Genomic DNA, 27,483 nt, shown 5'->3' on the forward strand with positions numbered 1-27,483 from the left:
CGGTGGCAGCAAAGACAATAAAACAACGAGAATTTGACTAAATATACAAACTGAAACGTTTATATAATCATTTACTTTCTTATTATACATATGAAATATAACATATACATCAGATACGTTATTACATGATTACGTTTTAACATTGTCTAATATAAATGAATACAATAGACATGATTAGATATTTGGAGTATTTTTAGAGTATAATCAGTTTTCAGTACTCCAGGCTATAAACCCCCCACCCCGCCGCCCCTCCCTCGCGTGTATTCCCTCTGTGTGCGGTCAGGTGACGCGCCGCTCGCACTTCCATAGCGTCCTTCGTGGAGTCGACACGGAAAACATATAGCGACATTTCGCGGATTTTCATACATTCAGTGTTTATCGGAGCCGCGGCGCAGTGGTCGCAGGATGGGCTGCACGGCGCGTTTTATTCTGTTGATGTTCGCAGCATCGACGCTCGCGGTCGAGGTAAGAGATCCACAAACGAGCCGCGTATAAAGAAACCTGTCGATGTATTAACCACATTTTTTCTGCTGTTACATATAACGTAAATACGTAAACACCTGAAAGACTGCGTGGCAGGAATGCACGGCATGAAACAATGTAACCGTGTTAGTGACGTCACTCACGTTTGGTGTTATTATGTTACTCTGACTGAGAGAGGTTTAACAATATCACACATCTCTCATTGTATTTCAGTCATGTAATGTAATATGTGTTTATGTTTTCAGAGTCATTATATGATTCATTTGTTACATTAAGGTGAAATCATAGCCGTGCTCGTGTGCCCATTACGCATTATCGTTCGTGCGCTGCTGTATGCGAGACTGACCACACCAAACTCAATCTATAACTGGTACTATTACATTATTATATAGATAACTGAATCTATAAAAATAACTATTATCCATTATTAGAGCATTATTATGAAGCAAACCGTGTTGATGATTATCGACAGCAGCAGACTGCGCGTTTAAACTCTCAATGTGTTTGCATGAACGACGGTTCTTTGTTATAGCGTTATATATTTTCATAGTCTGATCATATAGTCCGATCATAAAGTCTGATCTTGTGTAGTATTGTCAGTTTATTGACAAATAAGCTGTGGTGGTTTGGATCAAGCATCAGGAATTAAACTGGAACACAATGCAGTAGATCCTGATGGATGAATCCAGATGAAGATAGGAATACTATTTTATCCAGTTTAATTCTTCCATTAGGATTGATGTTAATTTATTCCTTTAATATTCCTTGTTGGGTTTTTTAAATATCACCCTTGTTCTTGTCAGTGGGTTTGTAAAGATGATTGTGACGTCAGGACGCGTTCAAAAAGGCTTCTGTTCTTTGGTTTGCGTCATGCGTTTTAAAGCATCACTTTCCGCCCTTAGCTTTGCGTTTTATTTCTGCGTGGCAGATGAAAACAGTTCAATGTTTTAATAAAAGTCTTTTAAAAGTCTTCTATGTGTTTGTTCCTCGCGATTGCTGGTTTTGAACGCGTCCAGTTTTGTTAACGCCCCCTAAGATGGCGGCGGATCACTGCAGCAGCTTGACGCGACGCGACGCACTGGATGAGTTATTACAGTGTTTGTTTTTGGTTGAATATGTGGTTGTTTGTGTTTTGTTTTGTCTAGATACTCTGTATCTTACCACATACGTTATACAGTAACACAATAATACCATGCTTTGAACATATTTACCATAGTAGGACAACATTCATTAAAAGATTTTGTACAGAAGAACCCATTTATCTTTATGTACTTAAGGTACAAAATCAGTTACCTGTATTAACATTTCAGTCAGTCGCAATTTATACTTTGATGGTGTCATAGTATTTTTAAAAGCAATGTAATGATTATAGAAAAGGACCATATTTTGTGAAAAGGTATGTACTATGGTATTCCCAGAGGAACCCAGGAGTAAATAACATGGTATACATTAATCATTCCATATCATAGTTTATCTCAGAGGATACCGTAGTATTTGACACCATCACATTAACACTATAACCTCTGTACTGTTTGCTTATGAATAAGAGAGGATTTTGTAACATTGCAAGAGCAAAGAAAAAAGGGAGTGTAAGATTGATCTACTGTATATAAGAAGACACTGACGTATTCAGGCCATACATTTTGTATATAGGGTTGTAATGGACTTTAGCATTGCATTTATTAGTTGAAGGATAATGGAGTTTACTTGGGTTAGCTGTGGTCCTCTCGGTTCAGTGGTGTAGATTGTTAAAGCTCATGTTACTTTCATTCAGCTGTAGGTTACCATCACACTCAATAGAAAGCATTGTTGACTGCAACATCATGTGTCAGCGGGTTACTAACACAATAGCTTCTTGTATAATCAGGATTAGTTTGCTGAAATCCCTCAGTAGGGCTGGATGATGTTTACAACATGTTTTTAAGGATTTTGTCTGTGAAATCGATGCGTTTCATGAGTATGTGTGTTTGTTCAATGGGAATCAAACCCTTGGCCTTTGTGATGCTAACGCATTTCTTTACCAACTGAGCTACAGGAACGCTGTTAAATGAACAGATCCAACTATGCATATGGCTTGCAGATCTTATAGATCCAATTACAGCCCAGTTTCATTAGATCTCCCTCCTGCCAGGAAATGAGGTAGAGATGCCAAGATAAAAGGAAGAACAGCAGGCAGGAGATGAAGTGATGTTGTTGAGTAAAATGAAAACTGATTTATTAAATAATCTCAGTCGTGCTTCAATGCTCTTTCTAGCTTCATCTGTGGTCTGACTAGAGACACATTCAAAAGATGTTATTATTCTATGCAAGATAGTGGTTTTAAAACATTGTCTCGTGTAGGGCTGCTCGATTATGGGCAAAATCATAATCACAATTATTTAACATGATTACTCCATGACTTTGAAAACATGCATTTATTGAACATTTTTCTTAAGTAACTGTTGCAATAGGGTACACGTGTCAAAGCAGCAGTGCCTTACAAACACATCAGTCCAGTGGCATGAGATTTATATTTGAATATAAAGTCTGGTGACGTTATTATGAACCTCGAGATGAAGGCCATTGGAGACGATACAGCGTCAAAATAAGATTAAAGTAATGTAGAATTGAATAACTACACTAGTCAACATTAGAAGTGGATCAAAATCTTTCATAAAGTTGTCTTAAAATTGTATTTTCTTAGGATAACTGCGATGAACTTTTTTGATCCACTTCAAATGTTGACGTGTAGATAGAATAAAAATCAATATAATATAAAAAGAATTATACAAACAATGAATTAATATATAAGAAACATTTGTAAGAGATAAGTTAGTGAGGAAATACAATTGAATGAATGATAAATGAGATGAAACACCAATGTATGTTTCTATACGTCGTGAGCTTCATGATTTACACAGACATATTTTAAAAGCAGTTTTTTTGTTATTTGGGTTTTGAGCGTCACAGTTACTGTAATAGAGACGAGTGATTAGCATTCAATCCCACAGGCCACCACAACTCAATCCCAGAGGAAAAGAAATGATGCTGTAACCCTGACACCATTGTATGAGATCACTGCAGGTTACAGCCTGATGCATGAATAGGAAGACAGAACGGATGAATAATCTGAGCCTGCTGGAGAGATGTGCAGATGTGATGTTAGGCCAAGTGTCTACAAAAGCTTTAAAACGCTGCTGAAAATCACAGAAGCTCTTCTTAAAACACCAACTGTGGGCGCTTGATAGTTCAGCTGAGGAGATTTGGTTGCTGGGTTACTTTTGAATTCTTAATCAGTCGTTGTACGATGCACCTGTTGGTCAGTGTGATATTTGTCCCGCCTCTCCTTCAATGTGATTGGATGACTGAACAAAAAGTGACATTGACAAGCTAAGCCTTCTACACAAAATGAAGGTCTGTGTAAAGTCAAATGTGTGTTATTAACCATCCAGACACATTTGATTGATGGAAAAAAGCACCAAGTAAGTAAAATAAGTTATTAAAATCTTGGGAAAATAATCAGGATTGTCTGCTCTCAAACACTCGGGCTGTCTCCGCTGACGGCGCTGAAACCACACCCACTCACAGGAAAGCTACCGCCTTTCTCAATTTTCAAAAACAGCTGCAATCTGAATGGTAAACAACCACACAGCAATCCCTAACAACCATCCAGAAAACCCCAGCACTGTGTTTGCCCAGAAAAATTAATACTCATCTTTATTTTAGTTCATGTTATTTTCTTGCTGTTTTATTTGAATGTAGTCTTTTAGCATGACTGTAAATTAATAGTGAGTAGGGCTGTGCAAAAATATCAATACAGCTAACTATCATGATAAATTTTTTTCCCTTTATAGTGTATCGATATTTCAATCTCTACTATTGATATTTTTTTTAAATCCCTCTGTGTGCATCCTTCTCCGCCTCTGCTGTAGTTGTCGCTGTCCAGTTGTCTGTCAAATACGGCATTCGGCCAATGTCTCAGAAGTGAGCGGGAGTGAGAAAATGGCAGAAAATTCAAAGCCGATGTGTGGAAGCACTTTTGCTTTAAAAAAGTAAAAATAAAAAAGTTAGCTCTATTTTTTTTGCATTTTTGATATGAAAAAAAGAAAAAGTACTGCAATGTATTGCATCGTTTCGTGATACATTGTACCATGAGCCATGTATCGTGATATGTATCGTATCATGAGGCCCTTGCCAGTACCCAGCCTTAATAGTGAGTCTTATAACACATTACTGAAAATACAACAACTGTGTGATGTGTATTACTGGCCAATATTGGTGGCTTTTGTTTAAGAATTGTTTTGTCTGAAAATCATTTAGACAAATATGTCAGTATATAGCCACAAACACATTGTTTAGTGTGTATTGTACGGCTGCAGCATAGGTCATGATGGCCCAAGACAAATTTCCCCACGTGGGACAATAAAAGTTTGCCTTACCTTACACACACAATTGTAGATGTGTCATAAACACTTCCTGTGTGTGTGTGTGTGTGTGTGTGTGTGTGTGTGTGTGTGTGTGTGTGTGTGTGTGTGTGTGTGTGTGTGTGTGTTCTGTCAGTGCTCAACATTGGTGCTATAATTAAAGTTTCTCTGGAGAGGTTTGGGGTGCGGCACGCTGTGATCTCCACTCTCATTACCGGCACAATTTCCTCTCTCTGATGTTTCTTTTACAGCATTTACCTGTAGATGTTTTATAAATATAGATGATTGTGTTGATATAGTGTCGTGAGAATTAAGATTGGTCATGTAGTTGTGTTGTGATTCAGCAGTACTTCACACTATGATGGATATCATCTCTGTTTGCTGTTCAGTGACGTGAAGCTGATATCTTGACTTAGACTTTGTGGATAAATGTAAAAATGAAAATGAACTCTATACATTAATTTCTAATAGAAAGTTGTGATTATTGAGAAAATAAATGATTGTTATGTTGTAGAGATTCTTGTGTTGCTCACTGAGTGATTGTGTGTCTGCTTTTACCTCCTGTTTATACTCAGAGCGGACATCCACTGTTTGTATTCAAAACTATAGATAGACAAAAATAACATCTCTCTGTGTGTGTGTGTGTGTGTGTGTGTGTGTGTGTGTGTGTGTGTGTGATAGGTTTGTGTAGCTACAGTTTGTAAGTAATGCATCTGTTTGACTGATGACCTACATTTATAAGGAAAGCTGTTCATTTTAAAGGATGTTGTGTTTTCAGATATACTAAGAATAATCATAATAATAATGAATAAATACATACATAGATTTAATGTTTATTAACACACATTTCACTCTGATTGGGATTCATTGATGGTTTATTTTTAATGGATTGTATGTGATTTGATTGACAGCTAGTTTTGGAAGGAGCAGAGATACAGATGACTGAAACCAATAGATTTGTGTCATCATATTCTACAGTCTCTACTAGGAAATATGATTTAATCTATAATAAAGTGTGTGTGTGTGTGTGTGTGTGTGTGTGTGTGTGTGTGTGTGTGTGTGTGTGTGTGTGTGTGTGTGTGTGTGTGTGTGTGTGTGTGTGTGTGTGTGTGTGTGTGTGTGTGTGTGTGTGTGTGTGTGTGTGTCTGTTGTGAATGATAATGAAACACACTTTCTCCCCAGGGATGCTGGTGGTTGTGGATGTGTAGGGGGGTCAGTGGGTGTGGGGTTGAATGTTACCATGGCAGCTGAAGGGGGAGGGGTGCCGTGGCAACAGTCTCTGTGGGAACAGACATCTTCATTGCACTCCTGTGTGTGTACCTACTTAAATATATTTTGGGGACAAATTTGTCCCAGAAATGAGCATAACCTCTCTTTGTGGTTTACTGTTAGGTTATATTTATAACTAATGCTCTACATAAATAATAGAAATCAATGTATTGTCCTTATTTATATTGATAAGTAAATGTGAGCGTTTTTTTGTTTCTCATGTACATTATTTAATCATAAGTGCATTTATATAACAGAGTGCAGGGTTGTGGTACAGTTTCTGTGAATGATGATTATAAATACATTTTCTATTCATTTATAAAAAATAGCTTAAACCATTTAAAGTCTGCTTTTTTACTTTTTATTTTTGTGCGGTGTACATTTCTTCTTGTGTGACAGTGTTGCCTATGTCAATCATTCAAAATCATTCACTTCTTCTGAATAACTCCGATGTTTCTCCAGAATGATCTTCCTATGCAAGTATCTTGTTAGGGATCTGATCTTGTTTCTGTCAGTCATTTTCCCCCTCAGGCTGAAGCTTTATCTGTTTATTTCTGATACACACACAGCTGTGAGCTGCAGATAAGTTAACACAACCCTGCATGTAAATGTGATGTAAGAGCTCAATAGATGGACAGACGCTCATCACCCTTAGAAACCCAATCGATTTGATGCCACAGCTCTAAATAAATGAATCAAATGAGATGAATAGTTTATCAATAACAAAACTGTGATGTACACTGACTGTTCCATTAAGTCTCTGATATTTGGATGAGTTTGTATTGATATCAGCAATCAGTTTGTGTGTATTTGTGTTTACTGACACTGTAGGCCGCTTTCATTCCCATCTGCTCGTGACGGAGTTAATCTTCACCCTGCTCACTTTAACACACTTCATAACATATTCAAGTCAAATATTTACTCTTTCTGCTCAACTTCCAGAAGAAAAGGTTGTTACTAACTCCTTTAATGATCAACAAACTTATTTAAGTGCTCAGTGAACTATCAGCTTGATCTCATTTGTTTCTTTACATGTTTCTTAATAAGACAGAATGAAGTCATGGATTATTTGTTCTTGAAAGAATGTGTTTAGATTGCAGACTTTTGTATTTGTCTGATCTGAGCTCAGCGGAGGGATCTCTGGTGAAGCTCCACATGTGTGAGATTATTACAGGAGATCTGTATTAATATATATCAGTCCTCTCTTTAATCCAGAAGAAATGAGCTGTTAAAGAGATGGTTTTGAGATGGAGTTGATGTTTAGGAGGTTATTTGGGTTCAGATGGGGGTTTTTTTCAGGTTAAACTGTTAAGTCAATTCTCAACACTTTCCAAGAAATCTTGTTTGAGGAGAAGCACAAATTAAAATGAACTAAACCAAACACAATCGCCAATGTCACAATACATTTGTTTGTAATGATTTATTGATGGAAAGAATTAAACTCTAAATATGAAACTGAGATTGAAGAGCTACAGTATTGCTGAATCAGATGAGATGATGTCAGATGATGGAGGTCAGGGATCTGGTGGTGTTTAACTGAAGGATCTTCTACAGTATATGAGCTCTGTGAACCTTACTTGCACTTCAATTCTCTGATATCAATCTGTCCTTCTTACATTTCATTTCAATTTTTATATGTATGCATTTGTCAGATAAATATAAAGTGATTTACAGTGCATTAGGAGGTATTCAGTTATGTGTGTTCTCATGATCTTTTGTGCTGCTCATACAACGCTGTACCACTGAGCTCTACAGGAGTTTATATGTGAGCTGTCTGCTGTCAGTATTATTGCAGGACTGTGCAAGGAGTTTAACAGGATAACATAAATCCAGATACAAGAGAGAAAGAGGAGGATTATAAACCAGCTCAGAGATGATTGAGAATTACACCTGCTTCAGTCAACATGTGTTCATGTTTTATATGTGATTTGTGTGTTTGTGCATGTTTTATATGTGACCTGTGTGTCTTTTATATGTGTAATTCATGTGTGTGTTTGTGTGCAGGCCAAAGGAGTTTTGTTTTATTGTTGTGTTTAACAGGTGTGCATGTAGGGTGGCCATTCGTGCCAGTTCTGCCAGACAAGTCCCGAACAGGATTTCGTGTTCGTTCTCCAGAAGTCGCACTGCTTGACCTTTTTGACCACAAACCTTTTCGGGATGTGTCCGGCGGAACTGGAATTTTGTTTGGTCTTCTCTGAATTAAACATCATGTTTACACTAATCAGTGGCATCATGGGAATTTATTCCTGTCCCCAGTTAACCTTCTGAGCCCACAGATGTTTTAGGATGTGTGACGTGTGTAAAAACGCCTGTGATTTTTGCGTTCGTGCGTGTGTGTGTGTGTAAACAGTTTTTTAGTAACAACCATTTTTTGTAAGACCATCGGAGTGAAGACAAGGAGGCTGGTCCTCACTTTCTGGCACCCCTTTAAATGGCTGTTTGAGGGTTAAGATTTGGGTTATGGTTGGGCTTAGATTAAGGGCATAGGGATATGCATTTACGTCTATGAATGTCTTCACAAAGATAGATGTACAAACATGTAGGCATGGGCCGATTACCGGCTTCAAGGTATACCGAGGTTTTAAACAGTCAAGGTTTCAAAACCACTGAAATATTCTGTGATACCGTCTCCAAGGTATGAGCTGTGTTTATACAAAATTCATTAAATCATTAAGTCATGTGATTGATTTGATGTTTACATTTAATATACATTACAAAAATATTATATATTTTTTGAAAGCATATTATAATTTAAAGGCTTCATATTTTACCTGGCATTTAAAAAATAACACATTTTAGTGTTGCAATGGCAAAACCGTAACACCGTGAAACCGTGGTATTTTTGCTAAAGGTTATCATACCGCCAGAATCTTATACCGGCCCATGCCTACAAACATGTGTGTGTTTAGTTTGATTTGTAACTCAAATAGTTTCTCATTCACAGTTTCATTGTCATTACATTCAGTCTGCTAACAGGATTAGTGAACACAAAGCACTGCCACGCCTTCATCTGTCTGTCTGTCTGTCTGAAACCCTTCCCACCGCTCCTCTCTATATGACACACAATGCATCCATTCAGTCGAGCTCAGTAATGAGCACACAGTGAGAGAAAAACCCTTCAGACTTCATGAATAAATCCATCTGTAAAGAACAAAACCTCCACTTAACACAGCGAGAAACCCTTTCTCAAGTTTTAAACCTGATTTTAAGGCATCATATTTAAAAATGAAACAGGTTGCCAAGGTAACCGGTGACTGGGTTTATGTGTGTGATGTTGAACATTGTGTATCGTGTGTTTGTTGGAAAATGTAAGGTTAAAGGGATAGTTCTCCTCCCAAAAATGAAAATACTGTCATCGTTTTCTCATCCTCATTGTGATATAAACCTGTATGAATTATTTTTTTCTGGTGAACACAAAAGAAGAGATTTTAATAAATGATGGTAAGCACACAGCTGATTGTAACCATTGACTTCCATCGTTCTTCAGAAAAAAAGAAATTCATACAGGTTTAGATCAACATGAGGATAAGTGAATGATGACAGAATTTTCATTTTTGGGTGAACTATCTCTTTAAGATAATCTACATGGTAACCATGTGTCTATACTACATACTAAAGCTGTGTGTTTCACTTATAATGAGAAAGTGTTCACTTGAGTACAGACAGAGAGATCATAAAACCAACATCATCATTAAAGATAGTGAATTTATGACCATCATAATGTTGAAGTGTCAAATAACTCACATAAAGAGTTGAATTTATCACCTTCAGATTTTGAGCTTTGGTCTCCTCATTGACCTGTCATTCAGAACATTCAGTCACTTTCTGATGAATGAAATCATTGTTTAATTGTAAATGTTGTGAGTTTGTGTTGTAAAGGTTGTTTCTAAGTGTTCTGATGTTGTGTTTCAGGTGCCATCAGACACAGGTACAGGACTGCTGGCAGAACCTCAGGTGGCAATGTACTGCGGAAAACTCAACATGCACATCAATGTTCAATCCGGAAAATGGGAACCTGATCCATCCGGAGCCAAGAGCTGCATTGGAACAAAAGAGGGAATTCTACAATACTGCCAAGAGGTAGAGAGAGAGATAAAGATAGAGAAAGATTGTAAAAGTCAGGGCTGTTTAGGAGAAATTTAACTTGGCAAGAGATGAACATAAGAGAAAAGAGATTCTGAAAGCGTCAAAGAAAAAACAATGTTAAATAAATAATCCTGCAGTGTTTGGACAGCAATACAAATATATAAATATGAGGGCTGGGTATCGATTCATATGTTCCAGATCGATTCGATTTCGAAGGAAAAAAGCACAAGGAAAAAAGAGGGTGACATCTAGTGGAGAAGACTAGTAATTAGATTTGTTTGCGGAAATAAATATGGAAAAAATAGATTTGTGGACTTTAAGAATACATTTTGAATCGACCACGTAAAAAAAACCCTTATTAATCGAAAAATGTATTTTTTTGCCCTGCCCTAATAAATATAGCCGCAAGCAGCAATACGGGTCAGGGGCACACAATGAATCATCTATGATGACGGGGTTATGATTTTAGAAGTGTGCAGTAGTTTTAGGCAAAAATAGCCATTTTTTTTATTTCTTGAGACCACTAGGTGAGGCTGTGCCAAAACTATGGATGTTGCCTCAGGTCATGCTTGTGATTATCATCCACCAAATTTGGTGTGAATATGATAAAGCGATGCAAAGATATAGCCTCAAATCTCTTGACCACTAGGTGGCGCTAAAAGGTTTATAAGTGCTCTCAGAACATCATGTTGTTCTTGCTGATGATGAACCTTTCCAAGTTTCGTAGCAATAAGCAATTGCATTTGTAAAATACTGCACTTAACGACAAAATCAAATATGGCCGACACCAAAAATGGCCGACCGAAAACCATGAAGCACGCATGTCTAACAAGACCACTCTCGTGATTTTACACTTCAGTTTGCAGTAGTTCTAAGCAAAATAGCACCTTGTGAACACTAGGTGACACTGTGACGAAACGGTGCATGCAACAAATATATAAACTTGGAAAAGAAAGAAGAAAATATCTGTAACTCAATGGAAACTAAAGTAGTGACATTAGACAGATGACAACATGTCTTCATTCTCAAATCATTCATTAATCTACACATATAAAAGAAAATATAACTCTGCTAATATTAAATAAAGGGTTATGCTATGAGAATGTTAATGTAAGCATTTCAACTGATGATGTACAGGTGTATCCTGAGCTTCAGATCACTAATGTTGTGGAGGCGAATCAGCCGGTGAGCATCAGTGATTGGTGCAAGAAAGGTCGCAAACAGTGTCGCAGTCACGTGCACATCGTAGTGCCATACCGCTGTCTGGGTGAGTGAGTTTAACAACACGCTGCTTTTAATCTCATGCTCACAATGCTCAACATGTCTGTCTGTCTGTCTGTCTATCTCTTTCTGTTTGTGTCAGTCGGAGAGTTTGTGAGCGATGCTCTGCTGGTTCCTGATAAGTGTAAGTTTTTACATCAGGAGCGTATGGACATGTGTGAGAGTCACCTGCACTGGCACACCGTCGCCAAAGAGGTCAGAGTCACGATGTACACAACACAAACTATCTGAACACCTTTGAAGAGATGAATGATAATCATTTCTTTTTGAAATGTTCTTGATAACTTATACGAGTTATACAGTAATAACATGATGAAACCATGGCTTGGTGCCATCACCGTACCAGGATAAAGTAACAGTACTGGTGTTAAAGAGATGCTCTCTCTCTCTCTCTGCAGTCTTGCGGTGACCGTAGCATGAATCTCCATGACTACGGGATGCTGTTGCCATGCGGTATCGACCGTTTCCGTGGCGTCGAGTTCGTTTGCTGCCCTGCGGAGACAGAGAAGGAGTCGGACAGCGCTGCTGTTGGCGAAGATGACTCAGATGTGTGGTGGGGCGGTCCTGAGGCAGACTACACTGAGAACAGGTGTGAGACACGCACACACAAAGATGTGTAGTGTTACACAAATTGAAGCACACACATAAGTCTTAAAATAAAATGAGAGTAACTGTGTGTTGTGTGTAGCGTGACCGCAGACACTGAGCCCGCTGCAGTTGAAGATGATGAAGATGCTGATGAAGAACAAGAGGTTCTGGACAATGACCAGGATGGAGACGAAAATGAAGACGAGGACGATGAGGTCGCAGTCGACGAACGCAGCGACAACCGGCAGAGCACCAGTGTTGCCATGACGACCACCACAACCACCACCACCACAGAGTCAGTAGAGGAGGTGGTCAGAGGTGAGAGAGAGAGCGCTCGTGATGCTGATCGAGTCATTTCTGTTCTCATGGGACATCAGATGGTGTTGTTGACAGACGTGTGTGTGTTTGTGTGTGTGTGTGTGTCGTATCAGAGGTTTGTTTTGCGAGCGCAGAGACAGGACCCTGCAGGGCGATGTTGCCCCGCTGGTATTTTGTGCGTGAGGAGGGCCGATGTGCGCCCTTCATCTATGGAGGCTGTGGAGGAAACCGCAATAACTTTGAATCTGAGAAGTATTGTGTGTCTGTCTGCGGTGGATTGTGTAAGTCCTCGACACACACAACTGTGTGTGTGCGCGTGTGTGTGTGACTAACTCTGCCTACAGTCACATGACATCACAGCTCACCCGGTTCACTTCTGTAATTCACTCTCTTGATCTTATTGGGAAATAATTATTATAAAGTAGGGCTCCATGATAAATCGCATGCGATATCACGCGCATCTCGTCAATAATGCCGGTTCCTTGATTAGTATTAAATCGCCATCAGCTGCTTTCAGATGGCGCGACATTAACTGCACAGAGCCGTAGTTCCCTGACAAGCTGGGCCATATCGCATACATATCGCAGGCGATACGTCCGCGATAATTAATGCAAAATTGCCCCGATTGTCAGTGAACTACGGCTCTTTGCAGTTGATGCCGCGCCATCTGAAAGCAGCTGATGGCGATTAAATACTAATCAAGGAACCGGCATTACTGACGAGATGCACGTGACAATCACATGCGATTTATCGTGCAGACCTATTATTATAAAGAAAAAGTCAACAAAATATTTTTTTAAGCTGACATCATCTCTAGACCATGTGATCTATTGATTAATGTTTTTCAATAGTCAAAAAACAAATAAAGGGATACTTAACCCAAAAATGTACATTATTCACTCAACCTCATTCAAACGCTTGATGACTTTTTTTCAAAAACAGGACATTTATATAAAATGTTTTTTTTCTGTTTACATTGGGAGTGAATTGTGACTGCTTCTTTCATTTTTTTCTGGTAAACTAATGGTTTAAAGCAGTGTTTCCCAATCCTGGTCCTCGAGGACCGCCTCCCAGAAAGTTTAATTCCTAATTTAAAACACCTAATTCAACTTATTAGCCTCCTTCAAAATGGTAAACATGTATCCTAAATCAAGCTGATGAGTTAAATAAGGTGTGTTGAATAAGGAGACATCATCTAAAACATTCTGGGAGGGGGTCCTTGAGGACCAGGATTGGGAAACACCGCTTTAAAGCATTGTTTTGCTCCTGTTGTAGATAATTCTGTCAGCTTTCCAATAGCTTACATGTTGCAAAGCTGTGCATTTATTTTTAAACAGAGTCTTTGAATCACACACTTTTTTTATAAAAAGGTGATTGTGACATCTCACATTTTTGATGTTTTTGATTTGCATGTAAACTTTTATTCCACTATTTATAAAACCCAGAAATATTTATCGTATATCGGCATCCATTCCAACATTACAGAGATATGAATTCCAGTCAGTATCATCTAGCCCTGAATTAAGCGCCATCTTAATACCTGGGCATGAATGTGTGTACAGTAATAACAAATAATGATGATAGAAATGATTTACATTTCAAGACATGGAGATGCTCTGATGTCGATCTTATCAATTGTAGATTTACTTTACAGAAGTGAAATGGGTTAAGGTTTGTGATGTTTCTAGTGTTGATTTGTTTGCCTTATACTCACTAACTGATCTTCTCTAAATCACTGATTTCTCTCTTGTAACACAGATTATTTCATGGGATTTCTGGGTGTTTGCCATTTGCATGCATTAAATCTCTTATATGAATGGTTTTCAGTGGATCAGGTTAATCTCATCTGCTGTGTTTAATGGTGCAGGACTCATCGAGCTTAACCATAATCACTGTCATAAACTTTCTGTTGAAGGTTCCAGTTTTCTCTGGTGTTACTGATATCTTCTGTGAGGACACGTCGAGTGTCTTCACATTTCCTGCTTGTGTTCGTTTAACCTCTCTCACGTCCATATTCTGCTGGTTATGTGGTGTTAACTATCTGCTCTAACACTTCTTCCAGACTAACTTTACAAAGACCTCTGCTCTTCTCAGGCCTGTAATCTGATTTTCTCTTGCTCTTGACCGTCACAGTGCCCACACCTTCATCCAGTCCTCCAGACGCTGTGGATCGATACCTGGAGACCCCTGCAGATGAAAATGAGCACTCACATTTCCTTAAAGCCAAGGAGAGTTTGGAGGGCAGACATCGTGAACGTATGTCTCAGGTATGATGACCCAAGAACATCACGAAGATATTTAGCAGGAAATGACACTGATAACCTTTATTTTATATTTATTATGGATTTGATTTTTATTTTATTTTAAATCCGATCTTTTAGAGATGTTTACACTGAATTATAATGCTTACTAGAACATTACTTACAAGAAGGCTTGATAGAGATGATGAAGATGTCATGTGGTTTTGTTGTCATCTCTTCTGTAGGTGATGAGGGAATGGGAAGAAGCTGAGAGACAAGCCAAGAGTCTGCCACGTAATGACAAGAAGGCTGTGATCCAGGTGAGTCGTTTTGTCTCTTTACCCTCAACTACAATATTGAATTATGTGGAAATTTCCCCCGAGGACATGAAATGGATTGTGTTTTTCCTCATGACCGCAGCGCTTTCAGGAGAAGGTTGAGGCGTTGGAGCAGGAGGCGGCCAGCGAGCGACAGCAGTTAGTAGAGACGCACATGGCTCGTGTTGAGGCTTTACTCAATGACAGACGTCGTCTGGCTCTGGAGAGTTATCTCGCCGCCCTACAGGCAGATCCACCCAGAGTAAATACATAGACGCGTTACTCTTTACTGAAACTATACTCTCAAGCTGTATTTAACTTCACATAAGATACAACATAAAGCATCTTTAAAGTTGATCCCCTCCATCTCACCATCTTGCATTAGTAACCACATAGTAATGAGTTAACTATCAGCCACCAACAGAACTTAATAGCCGCACAGAGATGGCCTGGTTATCACAGACAAGTCCCTAGAATCATATCAACAATATTTATTTTGTTAATATTTCTAAAAGCATCAGATTTGAGTAAATATAAACAGATGAATGAATGATGATGATGAATGAGTTTATTTTTAACATACTTAATCAGGGACAATGCACAGGGAACATTAATCTAAAAAAAAGAAGAGATGTCATGTGCCAGGTTATAGCAAAGAAATGCTAATTTCCACCTGCAGTCCCTAGACAGATGTTACATTACTTTTAACATTATCTCTCTTATTTCTCTCTGATCATATAGCCGTGGCACGTCTTCAGTCTGTTGAAGAAATACGTGCGTACCGAGCAGAAGGACAGACAGCATACGCTTAAACACTTTGAACACGTTCGCATGGTCGACCCCAAGAAAGCGGCTCAGATTCGTCCACAGGTATGTTCTCTGTCAATCCCTTCAAAACATTGGGATTGACTTTTATCAATATTAATATTAGACTCGGCTAACAAATATCATCACACAACTATATTCTTCTGCTGTGTGCCACTAAAACTAAAGATCTTTGCATACTAAAGTTATTGTCTCTGAATTTGTATTTTCATAAATAAAAACAAACTTTCTCTCTCTCCCTTCAAGTGGTATTGTTTCATAATTGTGAAAACTTGTAACTTGTTATTAGCCATCCTTAAGTCGCTTTTTTGTTTCCTAATTTTTGTAAGTGGCTTTAGATATAAGCGTCTGCTAAATGCCCAAAATGTAAATGTAATGTTCAAATGCAAATTATGAAAATCTGTATTTTTCCATGTTTAAGTGCTATAATTGACTCCCCATTGCTTCTGTCAACATAGAAAATGTGATAAAGATCAATCCAGTAACTTAGTTTTGGTAAACCATTCGCTGCAAGCATGTGGAAAAATAGCTAATTGAATCCTCCTTCCCCTTGTGATGTCAGAAGGGGATCTTATTATAATAATACCACCCCTTAATCTGCACTATCCAACCACAGCACTGACATTTAGTGAAGAGAGAGAAAGAATAAAAATAATTGACAGCACAATTGGGTTTAAATTTCAACAAACCACCATTATGGTGATCAGTGTTTGCATTTCATCAGCTCATTTGCATTTTAAAGGACACACCCAAAAGATGGCACATTTTTGCTCACACCTACAAAGTGTCATTTTTAACATCTTATAATAAATTATCTGTGGGGTATTTTGAGCTAAAACTTTTTAAAGATTTGACATCTTATAAAAGTCTCAAAATATGACCCCTTTAAGTAGAGTTAAGGGAAGGGATTTTTAGTTTGTAAGCTGTAGATCTAATGATTGGAGATTGTGAGGACGACTTTAAGGTTTAAGTAGATTAAAGTCTTAGTGACCTTTGATAACTCATCTGACCTTTGACCTCAGGTGTTGACCCATCTGCGTGTCATTGAAGAGAGAATGAATCAGTCCCTCGGGCTGCTGTATAAGGTACCGGGAGTCGCTGATGAAATTCAAGACCAAGTTGGTGAGTTCCTGATATACAGAAACTGCTGTAAACATGTGACACACACCTGAGACATCCCTGCACAGATCTGATAAAACAAAATCGAATAAATTAAAGCTCATTTAAGATGCAAAAGAACACATTTGTATAGAATTCACACAACACCACACAAGATTGTGTTCACCTCATTCGATACTGTGTGTGTGTTCCTGTGCGTCATAGAGCCATCTGTCAGTCTCTCTCTCTCTATATATATATATATATATAGTGTAGTGTTAATGCAGAAAGTCTCATCTAAATCTGTGTGTGTCTCTCAGAGGTCCTGCAGCGAGAACAGAAGGAGATGTTTGCTCAGCTGGCCAATCTGCAGAGCGATGTGAGGATGAGTTACGGTAATGATGCCCTGATGCCCGACAGCACCGCCGGTCTGGACCTGCTGCCTGCCGAGAACTCGCAAGGGTTCGGCTTCATTCATCCAGAGAGCTTCAATCAACCTAACACACAGAACGAGGGTATTTCTACACACACACACACACACACACACAGAGAGCTGGACGTATCCCAACAGTCCAGACTGCTTCATGATTGTGTGGTCCAGTTCAGTACTGTGAGCTCCATATGGACACTCGCATCACTTCCTGAAAACCACCTTCACGTGAAGCACAAGATCTAATGATCGATTCATTACCACGTCATTAGTGTTGTTTATCATGTAACTGCTCTTTAACAATAACACAGAATGAGTGAATTTATCCATGATAGTGACTCTATCTGTCTGTCTGTCTGTCTGTTCTCAGTTGAACCTGTAGATGCTCGTCCTGTTCCTGACAGAGGCTTTCCGACCCGAGCAGGTAAACCATACGGATCGGCTCATTATGTGTTATTGTCATGTCATTGTCGTCTTAATGAACTCTTTGTGTGTTTCTGTTCAGTGTCTGGACTGAAGTCTGAAGACGTTCCTGAACTACGGATGGAAGCACAGGAGAGACACAGTGAAGTTTACCATCAGAAACTGGTACGTGCACAAAAAAATCTACCGAAATGCATACAAATGTAATAATCTCTCATCCACATGCGTGGCTTTCTGTGTGTTTCAAGGTCTTCTTTGCAGAAGATGTGAGCTCTAATAAAGGAGCTATTATTGGCCTGATGGTCGGAGGAGTTGTCATAGCAACCATCATCGTCATCACTCTGATGATGTTGAGGAAGAAACAGTACACATCCATCCATCACGGTATCATCGAGGTCAGTGACTGACTGTGAACCTTCTGTAGAGTTCATGAGGTCAAAGGTTAAGTTTAATGCTGTAAAGTCTCTTTCTTTGACACAGGTGGATGCTGCTGTGACTCCAGAGGAACGTCACCTGTCAAAGATGCAGCAGAACGGATACGAGAACCCCACCTACAAGTTCTTTGAGCAGATACAGAACTGATGTTCTTCACACATCATACTCATGTCTAGACAGTACAGATAACATCAGTATCTTAACAGGCTGTGACCTTGATGTTTGTTCCTGGCCATTGTCATTGTATGTCAAACAAGACTCCTCCCACTGATTAGAAAGTTGTAAGTGAAATACGATTCAATTTGATTTTTACAATATTTATATTCCGGAGCTGAATGTAAAGTAAATGTGGTAAAAAAGATGGTAATTGTGCGGTCATCTCATCTTTAAAGCCTGGTAAGATACCGGTTTGTTTTCTGTACTGTCCTTCATCACACTACTGAATGAGTGAAACACTGGGATATATTGAGGTCACCCTCATCTTCCTCTCTCTCTCTCTCTTCATCATACACTGACTGCAGCTGTGCTGTGTTCGGTCATTACAAAAAATCACACAGATTCTAGTGGTAAAATTGATGTCTTTATGAATGAGCATTATTTGATTGTTTCTGGTATGTTTTTCAGAAAAAGAAAAAGAATTGTAAAAACAAAGAAACTTGCCAAAAAAAGAAAAAGTTTGTTTTCGTCCTGTCAATATTGAAGTAATGCAAAAAGAAAAAACATAATTGTAAGTATGTAGTGCATGATAGAAAAACTGATGAGAAAAAAACTCTTCTGCTGTTTGGATTTTGGGTCTTTTCTCATGTAGAGACACTTTAGCAGGTTTAACAGTTAGTAAATTGTGAATATGTGACTTGAGTTACACAAAAAATGATTGAACTAAATTCTGCTTTGATATCATTTAAAGACGATTGAAGAGATTCGTGCTTTTGTTTCTATATCTTATTCTTTTTTATGATGACCAGCTGTGGTCAGCTGGCTGAAGCTGTTGATGTACATTTATTATTATTATTATCTATAAGTTCAGATCTTTTTCTTCTGTCTATTTCAGTGATTTATTTACTACTTCTTTATTATTTAAGTTTGACTTGTGCTTGTATGTGTTTTAAATGCGGGTGTTTGGGGTCACGGCGGGTGGGCGGGTTGAGGGGTATCGAGGTGGGTCATTCTGTGTATGTTCTCTACTACATTCAGATGTTAGATGTCTTTCTCCTCTTTGTCTCATGTTTGTCTCCTGTTATACAGCAGCATTACTCGTGTGCTCTCACGCTCAGTTATTCTCGCTCTCAGTGTTTGTTGCACGCGCAGCAAATGATAGATTGATTGTCAAAAGAATGTGCTGATCATTTTCAATTCCTTTAAATGTAAAAAAAATCACATTCTTATTTTCAAAATGGTGATAGTGTTTATTGAACTGAAATGAATTTATGCTGATTTATGAAAAGTAACCAGACAGGAGGACGATGATTACTGAGCGGGAGAGATGTGAATGTAATGTGCATGTTTTCTTCTGTCATTTTTATGCAAGGCATCCTTAAGTAATGCTTCATTTTTTTATCAAGTGTGATTATTTTTTTTAGTTTATCTTTGTTGAAATATGATTTGGAGAATTGTGAGATTAACTCGAAAGAAAGTTTTAAAATCAAGAATTTCTTTGTCTTGTAGACACACACAAATCCTGTCGTCTTTCACTCGTCTCATCCCTGCGTGTAGAGCTGTGTCAGATCATGGTTATTATGACAGACTGTCAATATTTAGTGATTTAATATCAGTATATGTTTTAGATCACACTGTAAGAGCTATTCTCTCTTAATAGTCAAGCAGTCTAATGAATGTCAATCAATGGTTTACAGGATCATCTCCACACAGATTTACATCATCAGATTGGTTTTCACATCACAGATAAATGTCTTTTCATTTTTTTTGGACTATGGTTCAGCAGTGAGGTGTCTGGATTTGTATGTTTTTTTTAATCAGATCTGGAGTGGTTCTGTATGATAACTGGACTTTAAATCTGCTGTTAAGAAAACCAATGAGCTTTTTATTTAGGTGACATTTTTCTTCATTTCTTTATCATTTGCTTTTACTGGAAAACAACAGTGCTTTCTACACTATTCCATAAATAAAGTTTTGAATGTACATACAGACTCCTTTTCTTCTGTGTTTTGCTAATTACATCACAAATATTGAATGTATAGATACAGTAGGCCCATCTGGAGAACAAGAGCAAGCAGAACAGAGATCTTGTTGTTTATATGTTATTTCTCCTCAGGTAATTGATGTATTTTTTATTTATTTTAATTTCAAAGCTTTTATGTATTTTATATACATTCTGTCTATAGCATTAGATCTAGGCTATGTTAGAAGTGTTTTTAAATAAATATAATGAACAAATACAAATAATTCAAAAACTTGAGTCATCCAGAAATATAGGCTACTATTAAGCCTAAATGTTAATGTTTTGGTTGTTTGATTTACTATTAGATAATTTATACTGTTAATATTCTATAAAACATTTATGAAGAAGGGAATGTTAAAGATTTAAATGCAGTTATTTTATCACAGCTATTAGTTTTATTTTAAAGAGCAGAATAACACACACACACCTACAGTACTGTATGTATACACTGATTGTGTCTCCCTCTGCCGTCAAAGCAGTAAACATTTCTTCAAATCTAGATTTTATTTCTATTTAAACGAATTAATAATAATAAAAACTAAATGTAAAAAATTATTTTGTTATTGTATAAAACAATTAATTGTTATTGTAGTAATATTAACATTTGGTTGCATGCGAACTATGCTTTTTGCAATAGAGAAAAATAATTTTAAAAAATAGAAAATAACTAATGTTACCATAATTTACAACAGATGATCTAAACACCATCAGATTTAATGACGTGATTACGTTTTTTTATTAGAGAACATATAAACATCATTAAACAGGCATTAAAGACAGAAACTGCAAAAGAAGAACAAAAAAGAGGCCAAATGCAGACTCATAGTATTGTACAATAGATCTCTAGACCTTTAACATGTTTTACAACTTTAAGAGACTTCATTAAATGAGTAATTTCTCTTAAGAAAACCAGAAGTAAATAGGTGATTTACATCTGGTTTTATGAATAAATATATTCATAAAAAATTTATTCACACATTTATGAATAAAACTTGTCATACAAGATTGTAAATATTTTTATCATCATTCTGAAAATAACAAAGTGATTAAGATTTAAATAATATATTTAAGTTTTTTGTTTGTTTGTTAGTTTCTAATAATATATTTAACAGTTACGTACAGGTCGCCTACTAAGACGTCATGCGTGTGTCATACCCATAAGCACATGCGGTGATCCGGAAGCAGTTGAGTTCGTCTTTCGCTGGGTCCAGTGTCAAACACAAGGTGACTGTTCTTTTATTGTTTTATCTTGTTTATTTGTGATTTATGTTTGCATGTATGGATTATATGCATATTAAAGAAGTCATCCGGGCATTTTAAACACGAACTTCGCTTTATTATCAGCAGCAGCAGATGCTCGTCTAACTTACACTTCGTGTCTGAACGCGAGACAATAAAAAACTGTTTAACTCACTAGAATTTTCATCTAAAGTTTGTTATTATTATCATCATTATTATTAGTAACCCGAAACCTAACGCTTCTCTTTATGCAGTTGTTAGGTTCCTGTGAGTTCATCCATTATTTTACTGTATTATTGCCATGATTTTATTTCTTTTGAGATGTAGCGTTAGTATGGTAACTCTATGTTATTGTTGGAGGTACCTTTGCAAACCATGCAGTTTACTAATGCACGAATTTTAGTATTAGTATACTTATGTATAGTTAAACATGATCATTGTACTATTTTGGGGAACAGTTTTTTTTTGAAATATCAAAACAGATTCTAGCAGATACACTCTTCACTTTATGTGTCACAATGCATATCTTTTAAGAGCTGTTTTCCAGAAATCCTTCTACATTTCAAACCAGTGAGGCAATGATCAAAATATATTTTGATCGTAATGATTAGAATACAGAAGTAATGTTTTATTTTCTTCGTGAGTTAATGTTGTTGTTTGTTTCTCTGTCTCCAGCATGGCTCTTCATGGACTTTTCCGGCTGTCGTCTCTCTTTCGTTCAGCTGTGACTGTGACTCTTCGCAGGAACATCGGCCTCTCCGCTGTCCTCTTCAACAAAGCTAAAGATCTGGACCCTGTACAGAAGCTCTTTGTGGATAAGATCCGCGAGTACAACTCCAAGAGCAAGTTAGTCACCTCCAATATATCCTCAATATAAACTCCACTCTTCTGCATTACACTTACATTACATATTTATATCATCATAACTCTGTTTTCTCTGATAGGACTTCAGGTGGTGTGGTTGACGCTGGTCCAGCTTACCAGAAGAACCTGACAGATGAGATCAACAAACTCCAGAGGTTATATGGTGGAGGAGACCTAACAAAATTCCCAGACTTTCAATTCCCAGGTGTGTGTTTGGTTTTATATAAAGATCTGAGTTGTGACTCGAGTAGTTTTACTTCATATATGGTAATTCTTAACAATAAATAACATCATATTTGTCTCAAATCGTTAATGATTGACATAGGCCTGACTAAGTTCGCTGTATTGAATGTGCACATCCCGTGTGTAATACCTGCGAGTTGTCTTATATGTGACGTGGTGCTTCTCAACCCCCTTTAGACATTAATATAAAAAGTTGCTTCACATGGTTGTCAGTAAATGTGACTCAATTAATGTGAATGAAGCAGATGGTTTTCTTTTTTCTCTTTCTGATTTGAATGTAATTTTTTACAATCTAGTCTTTAGTTTATGCTCTGAATAAAGGAAGTTCTAATCAATAATTGTACATAAACCTAAATGTAACTTATTGTTTGCAGAATAAAGTTTTTGTATACATCATATGTGTGTATTATTATATTTTTATATATATATATATATAATATGCATGTAAAATTTTAAGAAAAACAAATAAGTATTCATATATAATTTAATTATATGTAAATATAAAAAATGTATATACACATGTAAATATTTCTTAAATATACTCATGCAAACAAATACTATAATTCTGCAAATGATTAGTTGTGATTAATTACATATCGCAGCCCTAATTGAATAGCACGTACTAAAACTAAATTAACCACCTACTCTTTGTTTTTTTTTTTTGTTTTTTTTACTTTTATTGGGTTTGTTTGATCTTTTTTATACTTCAAAAGTGTTTCTTGTGTTTTCAACAGAGCCCAAACTGGAGGAGGTGGCGGCTAAATAAATCAACATCTGTAATATACAAAACTGTCTGAAATGAATATTTAATAAATGCCGTTGGTTTGAAAACCCTCTGTGCTTTATTATGTGGTGTTGGTTTAAATTGTGTGTTTGTGTTTTATCCAGGTTTGCAACATTTTTTGTAATAGATTAAACTGAATTCCAAATTAATATTTATTTAAAAAAGAGCATACTGAAAACATACAGCAAATCAGACATTCAATGATTTACATTCTTACACTTCAGTTTAACGGACGTAATATTCAGAAGAAATAAAAAGGCACAAAAACATTTAAGATACAATCACTCTTTGTTTGAAGGCACAAGGTTACACAGGTCATAGGTGAAAGCGTTACTGCTGCTGCTGCTGTGCCTCCATTAGGGGGCGCAAGTGGTCATTATTACCCTTGGCCAGCAGGGGCTGAATGTTGAACTGGGGGTCATCAGTAGAGAATCAAACAGTTTTCAAAACTGCATTTCTGTTTTTTCTTTTAAAGTCCATCAAAGGCAGAAAATTGAATGCAAGAAACATCATTGTGTTTCCAACTACAGAGACGACGAGATTTTCTCCATCACAACATGAACGATTGAGTGTGTTTGAAATCCTTAACCTAAACAAAGAAGAAATTGATATCAGCATTGACTTTTATTTTATGCTCCAACAGTAAACGTTTCAGAAACAGAATTATCCAACTATATGTCAGCGTTACAGAAAAATGCTGAATGAACATAAAGAGTATAGTCAAACATGAAGATTAATCATACATATAAAAACTGCTGAACACTTGAATTATCAAATGTAACTTTTAAAAATACAAGAAGTAACTGTGTCTGACTGAGAGCTACAGTATATGAAAGTCTAATTCATTTAAATATATTAACCAGCTAACATGAATATGCTAATCAGTGATCTTATAACTGAGATACTCACATCCTGTGGAGGGTGACTGTAACCTGACTGTTGGCTGAAAGACAAAAGCATTGAATAAGTACATGACAATACAAGAAAAATAAATAATATAATGTCATCAAATATTTACTCTCACACACATCTGTCACTATCATTCATTTTTAATTGCACTTATTTTAGTTTGCTTGTCATTTATTAGCAAATATTGAGTTTGGAGTACTCCCACAGACTGATGCATGATGGGTGTTTTGAGGTTGTGGATCTGATCTGTAAAACTTCAGTTTAACTTTGGCATATAAGCAAGCATCTAGAGTGATGTTGATGTTGTCAGACTCACATGTGCTCAGTTCTGTTGAGGTTCTGACTGCTTATGTGTGCCACACTGTGACACTCTGTGATCCAGAATGACCTGCAATCATGGACCATTCATGTCAAAGGTCAAAGGTTACGGTCACTGTGAAGCATGCAAAACTTCACACTATAAGTAAAAAAAACCCAAGCAGATATCTCACCGTCAACAGACATGAGACATGGAGTCATTAACCAATCACATGCAGTTTAGTCACGATTAAGACAAACCAGAATAACTGATCCAAACCCCAACAACTACAGCAAACCAACAGTGACTCTAAGAAACGCTTTTAGTAATAGGAATACATTTTAATAACTGTCAGTCTCAAACACACACACACACACACACATCTGTTAGTTATAATAGTTTCATGTGCTTACCTTCCTCTGTGTCCTGTGTGTGATAAAAAAAAAAAGTACAAAAGTCAAAGACGGTAAAGTGACAGTGTCAAAATAACACTAATACAACACAGGAATGATTCTCGTGCCCATTTGTGTCAGTTTACTAAAATAATGAATATAACTGACTAAAGTTAAAAACATCACTAATGGCACCTGAGAATAATCTAAACACAAAGTACATACACACATACAGAGACAATATAAAGTTAGAGGCAAAGATGTAAACTTACGGCTGAAATATCCCTGCCGATGGGCATACCAGACTCCAAAAGTGCACAATACCACAAGAACACACACGAGAACAACTCCAGTTATCACAGCTGAAACATTCAGATCATCTGACAGGAGAGAAAGAGTCTCACATTAAACATTCATACAATGACTCTTATTCACTTACAGCTTTCTGATCCTCTGCACATTCATAATCAAGTAAAACGATGTTGTTTAGAACTCTGTGGAGTTAGATTTAAGAGTTGGCAATCTTACCAATCTGCATGTGTGTGCTCTCACAGCGCTTTGGAGTTCCAACACCATTTTTGGCCTCACAATAATAATGGCCTGTATCAGATCTGCTTACTGTCTGAAAGAGCTGAGACACAGAAAAACAGTCAGACAAACACCTAAATGATCTTCAGCAAACAGACAAACACCCGCATCATCTTCGGCAGTCAGACAAACACCCACAGCGTCTCCAGGAGTCAGACAAACACCCACAGCATTTTCAGCAATCAGACAAACACTCGCAGCGTATCCAGGAGTCAGACAAACACCTGCATCGGCTTCAGCAGTCAGACAAACACCCGCATTGTCCCCAACTGTCAGACAAACACCCACATCATCTTCAGCAGTCAGATAAACACTCGCAGTGTTTCCAGGAGCCAGACAAACACCTGCATCTTCTTCAGCAGTCAGACAAACACTCGCAACATATCCAGGAGTCAGACAAACACCCGCATCGGCTTCAGCAGTCAGACAAACACAGCATCATCTTCAGCAGTCAGACAAACACCCGCATCGGCATCAGTAGTCAGACAAACATCCGCATCATCTTCAGCAGTCAGACAAACACCCACATCATCTTCAGCAACCAGACAAACACCCGCATCGGCTTCAGCAGTCAGACAAACACCTGCATTTTCTTCAGCAATCAGACAAAAGAGTCAAAAAAAAAATTTGTTGACTCTTACCAGCACACCGGTCAGCTCATCGATTGTATATGTGGCATTTGCAGGTCGTAGGATCAGAGGCTTCTTATCTTTGAACCAGGTGTAACTGGCTGGAGGGATGCTGTGTTGGTCTCTACAGTGCAGCTTCACCTGCGAGCCCGTAAGGGCAGAGCTCGGGATGTCACATGATGGGGTTTGGGGTGGGACTGTGACAAACAATAACCTTTTAACACACATCTGATCTCAAACACTGCACATTTTCACAAAGAAGACCAATCTTACCCAGAACCTTCAGTGTGACGTTTGCCTCTCCTAGTTTAATGGTGTCGAGGGCGGCGCTGACCTCACAGCGATACTCGCCTGCATCTGCCTGAGTCACTCTGCGCAGTTGTACCATGGCTCCATTAATCTCTGCACGACCCTGAAAACGCCCTAAAACAGCAGACAGGAGCATCAGTAATGTAACACACTGAAGTGATCTACAATAATAAGAACTGGACCCCTCAATCTCACAGCAATCTCACCAAAGAGATTGACTAGATTTGTTTTTGAAGAAGTGTTTTCTATGATGTTAAACCCAAAGATATTCTGAGTTATTTCAAGACCTGTTGAAGTTTGTGACTGACAAATGTCTGCAGATGTTTCTACAGAAGTGCGATGGTGCAGAGGTTCATCTCACCTGTGAAATCTCCTTTAAAGTAAACAAACGACACCTCCTTATCCTTCTTCTTCCACTCGATGCGAGGATTGGGGTCACGCTCGGTCTTAAACTCACAGGAGAGCTCAGCGTCTGTGCAAGAGATCAGAAGAGAGAGTCAATGAGATCAGATCATCTTTATTATATCTGATGAAGAACTATGATGAAGACTCACCTAAATATTCCTGCACCTGAACTACTGGAGTGCGGCTGGTGACAGTGACTGGGGCGACGCCCACACCTGAAGATACCAGATGAGGAAACATTTATAACCAAACATCATAGGCTGAATAAATTACAGATGTTTATCTGAAACTAAAATGTTGCAGATCTCAAAAATCCTCAAAACATATTTTTTCACTATCCACACTGTAATGTTTTGCTCTCCCGCCGCTTCAAGAGCTGTGTTCCCAGAATTTCCACCGGAATCGACAGGCAAATGAAGTTCTAAACATAGTTAATGTCATTATTAAC

The 27,483-nt window shown here is 37.7% G+C and overlaps 3 protein-coding genes across 4 annotated transcripts in view; 2 read left to right on the forward strand and 1 right to left on the reverse strand.

Annotated features, from left to right (window-relative positions):
• The first annotated feature begins 252 nt into the window (after positions 1–252).
• On the forward strand, positions 253–20,335 carry appa (amyloid beta (A4) precursor protein a). 2 transcript variants are annotated; one of them, XM_065254062.2, is made up of 17 exons: positions 254–465; positions 10,068–10,235; positions 11,379–11,508; positions 11,605–11,717; positions 11,921–12,111; positions 12,211–12,428; positions 12,542–12,709; positions 14,562–14,695; positions 14,914–14,988; positions 15,089–15,247; positions 15,727–15,855; positions 16,833–16,932; positions 17,229–17,423; positions 17,709–17,762; positions 17,844–17,926; positions 18,010–18,156; positions 18,242–20,335. In XM_065254062.2, exons 1-17 carry the CDS (start codon positions 406–408, stop codon positions 18,341–18,343), a joined length of 2,226 nt encoding a protein of 741 aa, XP_065110134.1. In that variant the 5' UTR covers positions 254–405; the 3' UTR covers positions 18,344–20,335. The 2 variants fall into 2 exon arrangements, with proteins under 2 accessions (XP_065110135.1, XP_065110134.1); XM_065254063.1 differs by lacking the exon at positions 12,542–12,709 and having other exon boundaries at positions 253–465.
• Positions 20,336–21,474: 1,139 nt separating this feature from the next.
• atp5pf (ATP synthase peripheral stalk subunit F6) lies at positions 21,475–23,552 on the forward strand. The gene is made up of 4 exons (XM_065254061.1): positions 21,475–21,599; positions 22,290–22,460; positions 22,559–22,683; positions 23,456–23,552. The coding sequence occupies exons 2-4, from the start codon at positions 22,291–22,293 to the stop codon at positions 23,485–23,487; spliced, it is 327 nt and encodes a 108-aa protein (XP_065110133.1). The 5' UTR covers positions 21,475–21,599; position 22,290; the 3' UTR covers positions 23,488–23,552.
• Positions 23,553–23,641: 89 nt separating this feature from the next.
• Positions 23,642–27,483, reverse strand: part of jam2a (junctional adhesion molecule 2a) — a 6,982-nt gene continuing 3,140 nt past the window's right edge. The window contains exons 2-11 of the mRNA XM_065254060.2: positions 27,185–27,250; positions 26,992–27,102; positions 26,595–26,744; positions 26,334–26,518; positions 25,633–25,735; positions 25,377–25,484; positions 25,126–25,138; positions 24,731–24,802; positions 24,415–24,448; positions 23,642–24,094 (exon numbers count right to left, since the gene is read on the reverse strand). Of these exons, the coding sequence (XP_065110132.1) occupies positions 24,056–24,094; positions 24,415–24,448; positions 24,731–24,802; positions 25,126–25,138; positions 25,377–25,484; positions 25,633–25,735; positions 26,334–26,518; positions 26,595–26,744; positions 26,992–27,102; positions 27,185–27,250 (881 nt within the window). The 3' untranslated portion in view covers positions 23,642–24,055. The remainder of the gene's footprint in view (positions 24,095–24,414; positions 24,449–24,730; positions 24,803–25,125; positions 25,139–25,376; positions 25,485–25,632; positions 25,736–26,333; positions 26,519–26,594; positions 26,745–26,991; positions 27,103–27,184; positions 27,251–27,483) is intronic.

Source organism: Paramisgurnus dabryanus, chromosome 4, assembly GCF_030506205.2.
Source record: "Paramisgurnus dabryanus chromosome 4, PD_genome_1.1, whole genome shotgun sequence".
Lineage (NCBI taxonomy): Eukaryota > Metazoa > Chordata > Actinopteri > Cypriniformes > Cobitidae > Paramisgurnus > Paramisgurnus dabryanus.